The following is a 15,384-nucleotide window of genomic DNA, read 5'->3' as shown; positions in this document are numbered from 1 at the left end:
CCAAGTATAGCGAATGGATTCTTTTTTACGCGTGACCGCGGGCTACACGGGGAAATATCTGCCTAATTCGTCGCTTAGCATGCAGAGAAGCCGCCCCTGAATCAGACTGGGTGAACTTTCTTCGATCCTCCCCTTTTTTCTTCTTCTCCCTCCTTTGAGAGCCTTGCTTTTCGTCCCCTTTTTTTCTCACGGTGGAGCTGCCTCAAAACGGGGGTTGAATTAATTTGATAACTTTTTGCGTGACTTCTGCAACCCCTTGCTCCTGGCACTGTGTGTGCATTTGTTGTGAAAAATGGTGATTTAAGCGAGCCTTCCTCTTGGGCATTAAGCGTTTCTGGTTGAATTTGTGTATTTGTATAATATTGCTCTGTTTGTTTAATTAAAAAAAGAGATGCAAACAGAACGCTGAAAGAGGAAACAATAAATCAGAAAAAAATAACAATGTAAAATATGATTCTAAATTAAATTCAAGAGACAGTGATAATGTAACAACGTTGAATAAAAACATCATAAATGCAGCAATTTTCCTTGAAAATTAACTGAACGCATGTTTAACAAATTGTTAAAAAAAAAAAAAAAGAGAAAAAAAGATTCATCTACATAATCACAAATTACCGCCGCATCGATCATTTCTCCCAACGGGGAACAGAAAGTTTTGTCACGGTGGAAATGAAAAAAAATGAAACTTCAACGAAACCCAACAAGCTCCGCTGGCTATATCGCAATAAAAAGAGGGTAAATATAAATGGAGTGCAACGTAATAAATGAGGGAAGGATTCCAAGAAGCGAGAGATAAGAACTCGAGCGAATTCCAGGATCTCCTCTTACTCTCTCTGTCTCTTCTCTCTTTTTCACCTCCTTCCGCCGTTCAAATTAAGTTCACGGGTTCCTCTCTTTCGAATATCTCGTGGATAATGCAACAAGACGCACTGAACTCTCTCCCTTCTTCCCCCCCCCTCTCTCTCTCTCTCTCTCTCTCTCTCAGGCTCATTAGCATAATTCCCCTTAACGTTGGGGCTTCGGGTTAGATATTCATTAGCGTAATTCCCCTTAATGTTTTGGCGGGCTAATGTCCCTCCTCTGTAGAAAAATCTCGGCCCCTCGACACACGATCTTTAAGGGGAAGGCGGCGTATTAACGTGTCCTTCTCGTTCCTAAGCGGTGAACTTCAAATAAATCTGCCAGCACGTTTACCGGTGGTCGAGTACCAAGGCTTCCAGGTGTAAGCTGTGTCCCTTTGGGAAACCGTAGAGAAACCCTTTGAACAGGAAGGTGAACCGAGGGAAATGGTCGCAGAATGGTTTGGTGGTGGAGGAACTTTCAAAAAAATCTTTGATGCAACCGTGAACACGTTCTTCTCTCCATGAAATCTCTCCCTCTCTCTTCTGAGATAGATCTAAAAAATGGGGACACCTTTTGATGAAATTGCACGGCGAGACAGTATAAAGTGTAAATATAGGAGAGAGAATGTTTAAGAAAGGATCTCTCCCTTCTTGGTAGAGACACTTCTTCGTACCTGCAAGCTTCTTATGGGTTTAATTGCAGAAAGTCCTGGATGGTCTTTGATGCGAGTCCATAATGGAGACAATGATAAGGTTGAAGTCCTGCAAGACGCTGCTTGTACATAGCCGGAAGACTTTTATAGGTTTAACTTCTTGGAAATTCCCAATCTTCAAAAAGACGATTTTCCACCACTCGATCTTAATGATAATAGCGATGCTTTATTTATGGGCGTTAACCCTTTGAGAAAAAAACACTTTTTTAGAAAGAAAAGTGTGTATGCTATTAAAATAACACTTATTTTTCATATTTTTTATTTTTTTGGCATGACCCTGCGGCCAAAAATTATTCTTGAAATCTTTCTTTATATACTTTTCATAAACAAGTTGTAATATACTTTTTACAAACTCATGTTCAATAAAAATACTTGATTTTTCTTGATTTATTTTTCGCTTTACCCAGCTTGTGGGATAAAGTAAACAAAATTGTAATAATTTTAACGAATATTTTATGAAATTCCCAGAGAGCTTTCACGAGTTTAAACAACAAATGCGTGTAATATAATATGATCAAAAGAAATATGCTTGTTTTCATTATTCTTCTGACTTTTGTGTATTATTAAACCTTAAATGTTTCCCTTATGTAAATTTGGCAAATTCAACATTGATGAAATAAAAACCTTCCCAACCCTCCTTTAAAAAAAAAGGAAACAATTAACTTCAATTGTTCTGAACCAGCTGTTCAAGTATAATATCCAAACAAGCTTCGTTTCTTCCTCGAACAACTAATTTCTCCATATTCTCAAGAATGAAATATTACAAATTAAAAAGCACTTGCGGCATTTTTATCAGCCAGCCTGTCTGTGGCATTGTAACCGCGGTATAATTATCGCTGTACAATTGCTCAGACACGTGGTGTGTTTGCTTTATATATGTTTCGACGCATCTCCAGGACGCGGCGACAGCTCGTTAGCAAAATGGAACGCGATTGCAGGCCTTGCCTGATGCATTTCACGCGGTCTGTTTGCTTCTTCTACTCGCTTCGTTTCCCTTTTCCCTTCCTGCCAACGATTATGCATTCTCTCTCTCCCTCTTTTTTTTTCCACCGTCTCTTCTTTGACTCCACGAGCTTTCGTCGTTGCTTTCCTGGATACACCCCTGAGCTTTCAGTTGCTCCTTACTCTCCTGACACCTCTCTTCCTGCTGCTGCTGCTGCTCCTCTCTTTGTTCTTGAACGCATTCCTGGTGTTGTCGGGGACGCCACACCTCTACCTTTGTTCCTGACACAATGGGAGCAAGTTTATGGCGCTTGTGGAACTGTTTTGTTGTTTTATGGGTTATCTAGGTGCGGAGAATAGTGATTAGTTTTAGTTTGAACAGGTAAGAAGTCGGGATTAAGGAGATTTGTGAATGTCTGAGCGCTTTTGATTAGTAATTCATTGTTGAGATGACGTTTTTGATGAAAACGAAGAACGGAATGAACCTTGTTCCGTGATTAATAATTTATTGCAATGTAATGGAAAATAGTAAAAAAAAAAAAAAGGAAAACATACTGTAGATTTCAAATTAGAATTGGATCCTATCAGTCCTTCTTGAATATTAAAATTCTTCTTTCCCTGTTGCTAGAAATGTTTCTGCTCCCTTGGAAATTACCAGTGAGAAACCTGCTTGTCTTCCAAACTTATACTCAGCTCGTTGTAGTTATTAAAATTTAATATCTATCTCCTCTCCCGTTTCATTTAAAATTCTCCTTTATCTTTGCAATTTATATTCAATTCGTTGTACAACAATTACTCTGCTTTTACAGATAAAGTTGATACTCTTCTTTAAAAAAAAATAAAAAGAAAAATTGCAAGATACAAATAATATTCTGCTTTAAAACTGCGAGCAAAGAAGCTCCGGTGAACCTTATTTTTCAGACTTATCCACTTAATCTAGCATCTACTGGTATTAAAACTTTAATGCCAAAATGTTCACTCTTCGACGTTAAAATGATTTTTCTGTTCTTCCCTTCCATTATGCAAACTTCCATCTGGCTCTGTGCTCCCCCTTTAATTTCTCCTTCCGGCTGTTACGTCGAATATTTCGACTTTTCACAACCCCTCCTCTTAATCTCCAGGGTGCAGCTGGATTTTTCCGTGCAGCAGTCGCTTCCTGTCTCCGCAGTTTCTTCCTTTTAAACTTCTCAGTCTCGGCGAGTGTTCACACAGCCAGCTGATCTTTCTTGATTTTTCTGTTTCCCTGGGGATTTCGGTTTCCCCCGACTTCTTCGCCGCTCCGTTTGCTTCCGCCATCTACTTCCTTTATTTCCTTCTGTTCCTTTCTTATTTTTTTTTTCTCTCTCTTCCTGTTCTTCCATCTGGTCCTTTCTAAGAATACCTTTCTCGCAGTTTCACCATGTCCCTGGCAATTTTTCCCGTTGGAAATTTTGATCTGAACTTTTTCACAAGCAATTTTCCTTTTTCCACCGGTGTACACGCCGGTTTCGATCTTCACTCGATTTCTCGATATCTTGATCTCTGTCTCGTGTGTCCCAACGGTTCTCCAACGCCGACGTCACGTTTGATATTGCGAGATAAATCATCCAGAAACCCTACGGAATATAATATAGCGTGTGAGGTTCATGATGAAACGAAATTTTCTCTCTCACTCTCTCTCCTTTACTCATATTCAACTTCTAATATTTTCCTCTAACCTGAAAACACGTCCTTTTCTATCCCACGGTCGATATCCTCTATCGATCTCCGTCCGTCATCCATATATCTCTGTCCACGGTTCTTTGTTGCCCATCAGCACCATACTTTTTCCCCTCACCCCCTTTTCATTTACTTGAATTATTTCTGCGGTGTCCTTTGATGCCAACGAACATCCGGTGACAAAGGTTGCCTGGCCTGCGTTCGATTTTCATGCGCGCGAGACTCGTTCAAAAAAAAAAAAGAACGACGGTTAGTCAACGACGAAACGCAGGCTTTTTTTACTGAACGTCGAAATATTCCTGCAAATTTCCCCTCTGCAATTATGCGCCAGAATTAATCGTATATTGCGTTAAAAAATGTACACTTTACACGTTATTTCACGATTTCCAGGAATTGAGAATTTTACGAAATCGCACTCCTAACCTCCAAAAAAAAAAAAAAACCGACTGAAAACGATACACGGTATCGATCGTAGACGTGAAGGTTAGGTAGAGCACGTTTAAGAAGCCAGATTTTGTAGTTAGAATTATCGTTACCTGGTAAATGAGCGGCAATTTGTTAACGACGACAGAAATTCCATTAATGTCATTCACACCATTGTTGTCGCGAACCTCGTCACTGTCACCACCGGTTATTTACCATTACAACAAATCCATTATTAACGTGTCGCCCGTATTCGTGCACGTGAAAGCAGTTTTAATAAGTTACACACTACAAACACACGTGCGCGTGGTTAAACGTTGGTAGTTCACGGGTGTTCAAAAGCGGCTCGAAATTAACCGACACGAAATTGTATTTCACGTTGAACAGGCTAATTCCGTGGAATGGGAATGATGGCGTCTTTATCCACTGTTACAACCAATGGGGGAGCTCGGACCCCGATGGCGGTGGTACGCATTGTGCATTTGACACCTTACTTTACCGACATGTCCACCAGCGAAACGATAATCTATGCGGCCGTTTCGTACGTTTCGACCGATTTGTTCGACCAGAAACCGTAATCGAATTGTTAAAGCGTACTTGGTTAGAAAAACACCGAACAAGCACTAGCTTTCGTTGTTAATTGAATCGATAGATCTGCACAGGCTATTTTAATGTTACGGGAAAACAATAGTCACAAGTTAAGCGTGTTACCATCACAGCGATGCAATAGGGAATAATCGTTACCGTAGGATGACGAACGAGATCCCATCTCGGTCGATAAAAAAGTCACTGCACACCATAAATTCTCGTTATTCGCTGTGAAATAGATATTAGTTTACCCTCTGTTTAATGAAGAACGTATTGGAATTTCTGTTTGCGTTTCATAGAAACGAGATTTTAATATTCGATTACGTCGATTAAATGGTTTCGCTGCGGTTCTCCCGTCGGTCCCTACGCTAACTCTCTCAAAATCGAATCGAAAGAGAGTAAATCGATTTCTTTTATGGTTAAAGGGGTGGAATCCATTATACATAGGGACATGTAGAATATTTTGTCGCTCGGTGAATGTCCCTGGGAGATTGGGCGAAAAGAAAATTGAAAACTAATGGAGAAACGTATGTCGGAAAAATAAATCTTAAATAGATCTTAGAATTTGAAAATATCATCGATTCGTAAAAATAACTTTGAACGTAATGCATCGTTCGCAAGCATACCAAAAAGAAGGAGAAAAAAAATAACTAACCGAATGCGCATCAGGGGATAACAGAGACAGTCGTAACTTAGCGCAAAATTTTCCGGTAATACGATTCAGACACGACCCATCGAGTGTGAAACGAAATTCAGAAGCAAGTCGCCACTTGAAACTTACCTTTCTCCTTCTCCACTCATGCTCACACACTCATTCTGCCATTTGTTCACACTCTATTTCTCTCACTCTTCTTTTTTTTACTCGTTCCACCGTTCCTTTCTCAGTCTGTCTATTTGCTCTGTTACGCACTTAACGAACCTGTTGTGGGTACAATGTTAACAACTCGACACAACTGCTCTTGATTATCCTTTATTCGCTTCTTTTCTTGTGCACGTCACAAAGGCGTTTTTCAATTGTCATTATGGGTTTTCTTTTTTTCTACTTTAGCGTGCTGTCAATTGTCCTAACACGCTGATGTTGAAACGGGGCTCGTCAGCTTACGACAGCGGTCGTTCAGTTCGCGCTGTTGGTAATGTCGCTCGCTGACGTAATTTTGATCGCGGCGCGAAATTCAAGTTCGTGTCACCATAAACCGTTTCTGCTACCTTTACGGAGACGGGAGAATCGATCTCTCGCGTACGAAGGGTCGCACGAAATCTAATCGGTTGAAATTTCGTCCAGGAAATTCGCTTCAAGGAGCACGCCTGACATTCGTCCGCAAGCATGAACGACCCCTCCTCCTTCCCTTGGGGTAAACCAGCTCTACCGGTACTCGACCGGTTTAATTTTCCTCTTGTTGCGGAAATTTCATGGTTATCGACTTTTGAACCATTCGAACAATCCACACGCCTACACTGCCATCTGGATTCATTTCGTGGTTTGCGACTTAAAAAAGCGTTTGCAATTAGCCTCGCTGCGTTCACGCTTTGTAAATGCGCCCGTAGGTTTTGTTTTCGTGGCATCGATTATTGAAAAATAATGGACGCGCAATGTAGGTTTTTATTCTTCAACAGTTGTCGACTGACTTGAACGATCAGTAGCCTTTTTCCGTACGAGTAGAAATTGATTTTACCTTCTTTTGGAAAAATTGCAAATGGAGGTTGTGTCTCCCGGATTTTCAATAAATTCTTGTGCCGTGGCAGAAATTGCGTAGTTGTCGGATGTTTGATTTATTTCGTGGCGGGATATCAGTTTCGCTGGAAATTCAGCGTCCCGTCGTCTTCAAAACATCCGTCTCTTTTCTTCTCGCTAGATAAACTTATGTAAAACAAAACAGATGCGTGATCATGACTATGGGCATGGAGCAACGTACATACGTACGAACGAAATCCAAGAGAACGAACACACGAGTTAAGATCCACGGGATTCGGATCCAATATGAAAGATTCCGATCCTATTCAAATACGCAGCGGTGCCTGAGAGAACGCGACACATGTAGATACGTACACACATACATATATACGTATGGTCGCGTGCTCTGGTCGGGCAGGTGGATTTTCAATATCCTACAACGAGGAAATATCTAACGGATCGCCTTATCACGCGACTTATCGTATATTTCGAACCCCATTGCGTATCGACTTGGAGGATTCCGATGTACCTACAGCGTGCGTTGTGTCTCGAAAAAGAAAAAGCGAAATATACACCTTGCAATTGTGAAACAGGCTACAATACAGAGAATCCAGTATACAAAAGAATTTACTACGTTAAGGGTGGTCGGTTCTCTAAAGCACTTCATATTCATGCACAACCTATATACCTAACAATCGATCACCAGGAGCAAAAAAATTTGAATAAAACCAGGGTATCTAGTGCTACGGTCCTGGCCAGGTCCTCCCGTTTTATATCTGTAAAGGAGCTATATAGAGTAGCCTGGAGCAGTGCCGTCTACAGGCTCGACCCCGTACTACATCAGTGCAGTCACCACTTGCCTCAAAAGCGTATCGCGTCTTACCTGCCAAAAAATTCTCCATTTCTGACGTTTAGTTCGAGGACACTTGTCACTGGCTCCACCAGCAAACCCGTAAGTAGCCACGTAAACTGCCATTTGTTTTGATTCAAGCTAGTTCTCATTGAAAAATCTTAATTACGTTTGCCGCGAAAATCGTGTAAAAAAGGCGGGACAAGTGGATCTCGAGAGCCGTGACCTTAGCCTTTAGTCATTTGCATGCGAACGTAGCTGCATTGTTCGCTTTTCCGGCCGCGATGATAAGGTAAACGAGAAGAAGATGAAAAAGAAAAAATGCGTAATGCGGCAGAATGCGCGAAAGAGGTCGATAACATCGCGCGCCCGCGCAATTCTTGCGTTTCTTCCGCAGACAGCAGCGAAAAAAGTCGAAGAGAAAGCGGATTCGTGCGTGTTGGCCAGACTGCGTGAAATATCGTGACTGAAAGACAGGAGAACATCAGGCGTGTCTCGAGAAACAATCAGGAGGTAAGCTACTGCGTGTAATTGTTTCGACGTGGTGGGTAGCTGGCCCGGGACAAGGACGAATTTCGTGTTATCGATCAGCTGCGAGAGAGACGCGCTCTCCTATGTATCCGTACGCACGATCGCGTGCACCCGGTGCATCATTCGCGGACGTTGCTCTCGCAACCTTGTGCAAGCCTGAATGATCCAATACCTGGTGATGTAGTGATTGGTATTGCTTTACGCAAGCATTTCAGTTAGCGGGTTGCACGTTGTAGAAAATAATTGTAGGTCAGTGCATGACAGTTGTCGCTGTTTGAGGTTGTGCTAGAAAATTCGATAAGTCGCTAGGACCGAAGGGCTGGAACTTTTTATTCTTTTTGCTTGGTATGTGTTCCTATCTAAGTATGTTATTGTAGAAACATAACTCGTTGTAAAAATGACAGGAATTAATAATTTTTTGATATTAGAAATTTAAGGATATTTGTGTCAAACCCATAAGTACGTTCACTGAATATGAATATATAGTTCGTCTTTCAATATTCGATATTTTTAAGCAACATATAATTTTGTTTATAACATTACCCATTTCCCATCCATCATTTCACTTATTTTCCATCGTCAACATTACTCTCGCGCGGTTATTACTTTTAAATTGAATCTTCAAGAAATTTCATTTTTTCCCCTTCTTTCAATCAACGTTACCAAGCCGGTTCGCAATAACCGTTGCAAAGTCCGAGTCGTCGGCTGTTTTTAATTAAAGAAGCCTCGTGAAAAGGTTGCCACTGAGAAATTGAAATTATTCGCAAGGACGAAAGCCCTCGGAATCGACCTCGAAAAGTTGCTGTAATTAATACCCTCGTTAATGCATAATTACGAAAGCAAAGTAGTTTCGCTCCCTGTTATCTATTACTTTATATCAATTATATCTTGAGAATTTCTTGAATCACGGAAACATCATTTTCTGTGCTAAATACAACATAAATTATCGAAAGTAAAAATAGGGTATTTTCTATGGCATGGGGAATTTCATTTTCTACAAGTTTTTTTTCTTGCTGCAAAGTCAAAATCAAACGACCAATAAACCTCGATTGAGAATCTATTATGCAATCGAATGGATATCATAATGCGCCTTTACGCTCGGCGAATGCTCTTTTCACTAGCGTAACGGTCGCTCTATGTAAACACGGTCACGCCAGATGGAGCTTTACAGCGGCGTGATTAGTTTCCTCTAGTAACGTTGAAATTTCGGGGCTATAGTGTTTGGCGGGCTGCTCGTTCGTATTTAATTGTACAGCGTGTATATAAACGGTGAATCCTATGTGCGCACTTCTGTCTCTCTTTCAATCGATTGTTTCCCTTGCTGTTTCCGGGCAATACCTGAAGCCCAATGAGCTATTTCGATGTAGCACCAAATTCTGAAAAATGTGGTTAGTTCAAATAGATTCTTAGACGTGTAAGGTTAAATCAGGTTATAATCAGAATTTCTTCGGTTAGAAAGTAACAGTACAAGATAGAAATTGATTATCCATTCGTCTGTCATGTATTATGTCCACATGATGAAAAGGATATTGGAGATATTTCATAGAAATGAATAAATGAAAGAAATATCGCGAAATCAATCAGGAGACAATCACGATAATCGCGCCATTTATTATTCTGAACTTTATAGCACGTCACTCTTGGCATTCCACTAACGTTGCTTAACCGGAAATCACAGCTTGAAGTTTCCTTGACGTGTTCTGCAGACTTACTATTATTAATCACTGTGTTCCCGGATATGTTATTTTACTTCGATTTCACATCACTTTATACCGTTACAATTCATTACATCCTACAGCCATTACGATTCTAACGTAACGGAAATAGTTCTAAATGCTTCCCATTTAGAATGTTATTAAGACGTGTTATACAAACGTTTGAAATACGGGCTACAAAAATGACACGTACCATTTCGCTCTTTTTTTCTTGTTAAACACGACACCACATTAAAGAACGAACCCACTAGAAAAGAAACGAAACGCAGCTTTCATGTTACTGCCGTTGCGTGCCGTAATTCGATAGCACAACACGCAAGCGTGTCCACGGGAATGGATTCTATTTTGGGGCGCAACGCAGTCTCGTCGAAGCAAAAAATGAAGTCTAGAAAATTGAGACGAAACAACGGTGGTGTCTATCCATATGGTTTCGATGTTTTGAACAAGCTTCTCGTGTGTTGCTTCTCACTTTCACGTTCGTTCGTCGTTGATTTTATCTTTCTCTTTCATTACCTGTACCATTTATTCGATCAAACCTGCAAATTAACTTGTGAACTTACAGAAGCATTTAAAATATTATTAACTTAAAAATGTTTCTTTTACTTTTCAATTCTTGATTTTCTTTTTGTTTTTTGTGTGTTACCGAACAGAAATACAAGAAAATTGAATTGTTTCTTTTAGAAGGATCAAAGCGAGAAGGAGAGAACAACGGGAGCGAGTTCAACGTACAACTCGTTCCCGGACGATCTCTACCTAGACGACCAGGAGTCTTTGGATGGTTCTGGTCGAGGTGGCAGCGAAGGTCGCGACGACCTTGAAGCATCTGGAAGTGGCCTTGGTCCAGACGACGAGGACGGCGACGACGGCGACGACGATCACGGTAAAACGTTATTTCTCCTCGTATCATTCTCCATTCCTCAAAAAATAATGAAACAAAGAAACTCCTACTTCGTCCAATAAATCATCATTTGTTTGATTACTACAGGAAGTACAATTGCATCAAATCTCCAAAGAAAGAGAAAAAAAAATATAGAACGTAAAAGAAATCCAACCTAACCTCAAAAAATTCCTGTGCATGGAAATTTCGAGGAATTCGATATCGATAAACTGCAGATCGAACTGAAATATAATTGTCGTTCGTTGTGTGCCATTCCTCAAAAAATAATGAAACAAAGAAACTCCTACTTCGTCCAAAAATTCATAAATCATCATTTGTTTGATTACTACAGGAAGTACAATTACATCAAATCTCCAAAAAAAGAGAAAAAAAATATAGAACGTAAAAGAAATCCAACCTAACCTCAAAAAATTCCTGTGCATGGAAATTTAGAGGAATTCGATATCGATAAACTGCAGATCGAACTGAAATATAATTGTTGTTCGTTGTGTACGGGAAAGAATCGAATTTCAGTTTGAAAAGAAAGAAAAAAAGAGAGAGAATTGGAACATTTACGGTGCACACGAAACAATCGAGCATCGACTGGGCCATTTTCGGAAAGCTACTCGGCCGTGTAGATTCTATCAACGATCGAAAGGCACGCGTGGAGATCGACGGCAGGAAGAGCTCGTGTCCCCCTATTCTGCTCGAAATTTTTCAATAAAAGCACAGCTCGTAGAACGCATTGTACGCGTCGCGCGATTTTGCAAAAAAAATTCTCCCCCCCCCCCCTTTTTACCAACCATTTGTTTCTCTTTTTTTTTTTTCAAATTGCCAAACTGGTAACGCGTAACGCTTTTATCGCCCACACGTCATTCATATCCAATCTCCCGATCGTTCGTTTAATCCTTGATCGTTGAAAGTATACTGGTGAACAATGAAAATAAATGTTCCATTATATTTGGACGTTAATTTTCAAAATGTATATTATCATTTTCCCTCTTTCTGTTGCAGATTTCAATAACAATAATAGGATAGAACCGCCGCCCAACAGGCCGCCTGAGCCCAAAGCACCATACTCTGTCGACGAACCAAGTGTTAAAACTAAGGAGCAGGTGAATGCAGCTAAAGATCACGTGATTAATTATACACGTTGTCGAGATTCCTCCCCTAAGATTAGAAACTCTCAAATTTATCATCGTAACTTTCAAAACACTGTTTTGGACATTTTTCTCAAGCTACACAAGTCTGCCAATTTGACCATTGAAGTATATAATTGAAAAAACTTCTCTTAAATTACACTATATATCTTTTTTTTACACTGTTAAAAAAATAGATTCAAAGAATATCGTTATTCGATTGCACTAAGCTTATTCAGATACACCTTTCTACACCTCAAGCTCAGTGTTAGCTTACACTGCCATTCATTGATCCGTTTAACAATGAAAAGATACACCTAACCTAACCTCTGTTTTTAACTCAAAGGGGAAACCCACCGAAACGCGTGTGCACGTTAAGGCGGGTTATTAGATTTGTTTGAAAACACACGCCTCCTGGCGAGCGGTCGAATTAAACGGATTAAACTGATTAAGCGGTGTCCCGTTACAGACGAACGTCGAGACTGTAAACCGACTCGACGAGGTCGATGTAATCGAGCCCTTAGATGTCGAGGACGACCACCCGGAGAACACAGACGACATCCACGAAGTATACATCATGAACCCGAAACACGAGGACCGTGCCAGCTCCTTCTTTGCTCAGCCAGGTGTGCTGGCAGGTAAGTGTCTTTCTCTTTATTCCTTTTGCAATTGAAAACTTCAATTATTCGCTCTATTATTAAATGGTAATTTTTAGGATTGAATGTTTCAATTGTTTTATAAAATCGCATATATTCAAGATAATGAAAGCATCTTATTTATTTGTAAAAATAAAAAAATCGTTTTTAGATCAATTCGTGCAGTCTATGCAAGTACTGGAAATTATGAATTTTAAAAGAACCTTCAAGTGGACTGTTGCTTCAAAATTAATTAGAATAAAGAAATTTCAAATTTGTAATTAATCTATTTATGAAGAGATCATGCATGTTTCCCAAAGTGGTAAATGTGAAAAGTGCACGCAGCGTTGCAAACAATACGCGCCTAGAATTTTTCATTGTCAAACGTCTTTCATTGTCAGAGTTACGCTGCACACACCCGTGAAATGATTAAATACGCCGTTGTGCAATTAATCACGGTAGAATTCGCAAAACGTAATTCCTTTGAAAGCCAGAATCCCAGCGTTTCACGGCCGCCGAAACAGCACGAGGGAGTCACGTTATTTATTAACGCGTTCCCTTAGTATTAAACTTGAAGTATAAGGGCAACACGCGAATCAACATTCCACGGGAACGGTATTTATTCACGAGGGCTCTGTAACTCCGGCGAAATTCTAGGTTAAGTTAACCGATCCGGAGCCACGCATAATAAATGCGCTACATAATTAACACTCTGAATAGTTTAACGCCTCTGAGTAATGAATCCCCATTTCTCGTAAGGCTATTTAGGATATCTCAGATTTGAGATGATATTCAAGATCTCATAGTTACCATAGATAGCATTAAATAAATAAATAAAAATTAGAAGATAGTTAGAAACAATATTTTGAGAATATCAACATAATAAAAAATTGTCCCTAATGTGAGCTTGAAAATTTGTTAAAATTGACAATACTATTGGTTCATAAATTTAGACTACCAAAGGTTAGATGGTGACAGAATGGTATTTTTGAATGCACTATCCGTTGAAAAAATATAATTGTATTTGCATAAAAAAATTCCAACTATAAAAATGTATATTTCTGCAATGTCTAATTAAAACTAATTTTTTTCCAGCTGTGATTGGCGGTGCGGTAGTTGGTCTGCTCTGCGCGATCCTGGTGGTGATGTTCATCGTGTACAGGATGCGCAAGAAGGACGAGGGTTCGTACGCCTTGGACGAGCCAAGGAGATCACCAGCGGCGCAGGCGTTCCCTAAGCCAGGCGCGCCGCATCACAATCGAGAATTCTACGCTTGAGGCGACAAAGCTTATCTGGCTTTGGCACCGCCCAGTTTTGTCCCACGATACCACGCCGAGAAAGACGATGTCCTTCGACCGAATTAAGCGCCACCGCCGACGATACGACACATCCGGAATCTCCCACGAGGGTCCCGCGAAACACCTCGTGCACTGACCACAGGGAGATTTCCTTCACATCGGGGGGAAGCGTCGTCTTAATCTCTTTCCGACCTTTCGATCAGAGACATCTATATAATTCTCCGTTCGACATAATTCGTTCAATAACCTAACCTAACTTAACTTCCAAACTAACGTTCTCTGTTTTACCATAAGAGCATTCTCACTCTCTATTCTTTGTAATCGATCACTTTCTGAGGTGGAACCTCCCTTAATTCCACAGCGCTCTATTTTCCTACTCACGTGCTCTGTCGCCGCGAGTAGTATCCTGGATTAAGTAATTGGTCCACCTCCGAGAGTAGAACGTCGTTTTACCCTTTCTAGATTAACCTGTAACCGCTAATCTGCGTATTTTGTACTTCCACGTTCGGACTCTGTTCTTTTTATCATATGATAATACACTAATGTATTTTTCTCTGTGGCTATCGTGCACTGATCGAACGAACGAGAGAGAGAGAGGGCGATGGCTGACGAGCCACCCCGTCGCAAGTACTCGTCGTCGGCAAGGTCGCGCCAATTCCAAATGCATTTACACAGCGTGTATTTCAGAGCGTATACGTATCCAGGCGTACGTACACGCCACCCTCCCCCCCTGTACAGGACTGAGAGCGCGAAAATTCGTGGGCGATAAACGCTGCTGGTATGTCGTTAATCATTCTGGCCCGGTGGAAGGAGGGAAAGGAAGAAGGATCGTTGCGCCACCGTGATTTCTCTTCAACGCCAATCCCGTGAACCACGACCTCGTTTATCAGCGTTTCCTCCGCTTTATCCTTCACCCGTTTTTTCTCTCTTTCTCTCTCTTTCTCTTTCTCTCCTTCCTGTTTTTCCGAACGCTTTCTTCTCATTTTCTATTTAACGATCGGTTCCCTCTGATTTGCAGAGGCGTTTTTCTTTTAACGGGTTGACCGCAGAGAACCCTTAACCCATTGGCGCTTTCCCGTTTTCTCAAGCCCTGTTCTATGGAATCTCAACGCTCGTTCACGGTTTCAACAGAAGGAAAAAAAAAGCAAAGTTTTTCCGTCGGTTTCGAGACTTTGAAACACGTGGGACTGTCTTTTTTTTTAAGATTCTTTCCTCTTTATAGGAGATTTGTAACTTATTTCGAATGCTAGATTGAAGTAGAATTATAATATCGTAAAGAGAATCTAAAATTAGGTAATAGAAATTTGTCTTAGGCGATGACTACGTGGAAAAAGTGATAGGTAAAAATGGTAACTTAAGGTTCTTAATTTTTTAAAAGTCATTAATATACCTAAGATACGATATATAGTGTAATTGAATCGATAATCTAGTGGGTTAAATGGATTGTTTGCAATAAGTGAT

General features: G+C 40.5%; 1 protein-coding gene across 1 annotated transcript in view; it reads left to right on the top strand.

Moving 5' to 3' along the window:
- The window catches only part of LOC108575291 (syndecan), a 235,368-nt gene extending 220,474 nt beyond the window's left edge, over positions 1–14,894 (top strand). Inside the window, exons 2-5 of the mRNA XM_017938051.1 lie at positions 10,656–10,854; positions 11,866–11,966; positions 12,460–12,628; positions 13,721–14,894. Of these exons, the coding sequence (XP_017793540.1) occupies positions 10,656–10,854; positions 11,866–11,966; positions 12,460–12,628; positions 13,721–13,902 (651 nt within the window). The 3' untranslated portion in view covers positions 13,903–14,894. The remainder of the gene's footprint in view (positions 1–10,655; positions 10,855–11,865; positions 11,967–12,459; positions 12,629–13,720) is intronic.
- The last annotated feature ends 490 nt before the right edge of the window (positions 14,895–15,384 follow it).

The sequence above is a fragment of the Habropoda laboriosa genome, unplaced genomic scaffold (assembly GCF_001263275.1).
Source record: "Habropoda laboriosa isolate 0110345459 unplaced genomic scaffold, ASM126327v1 scaffold244, whole genome shotgun sequence".
Taxonomy (NCBI): Eukaryota; Metazoa; Arthropoda; class Insecta; order Hymenoptera; family Apidae; genus Habropoda; species Habropoda laboriosa.
Note: the sequence above shows the minus strand (reverse complement) of the source record. Positions and strands in the feature narration are given on the sequence as shown.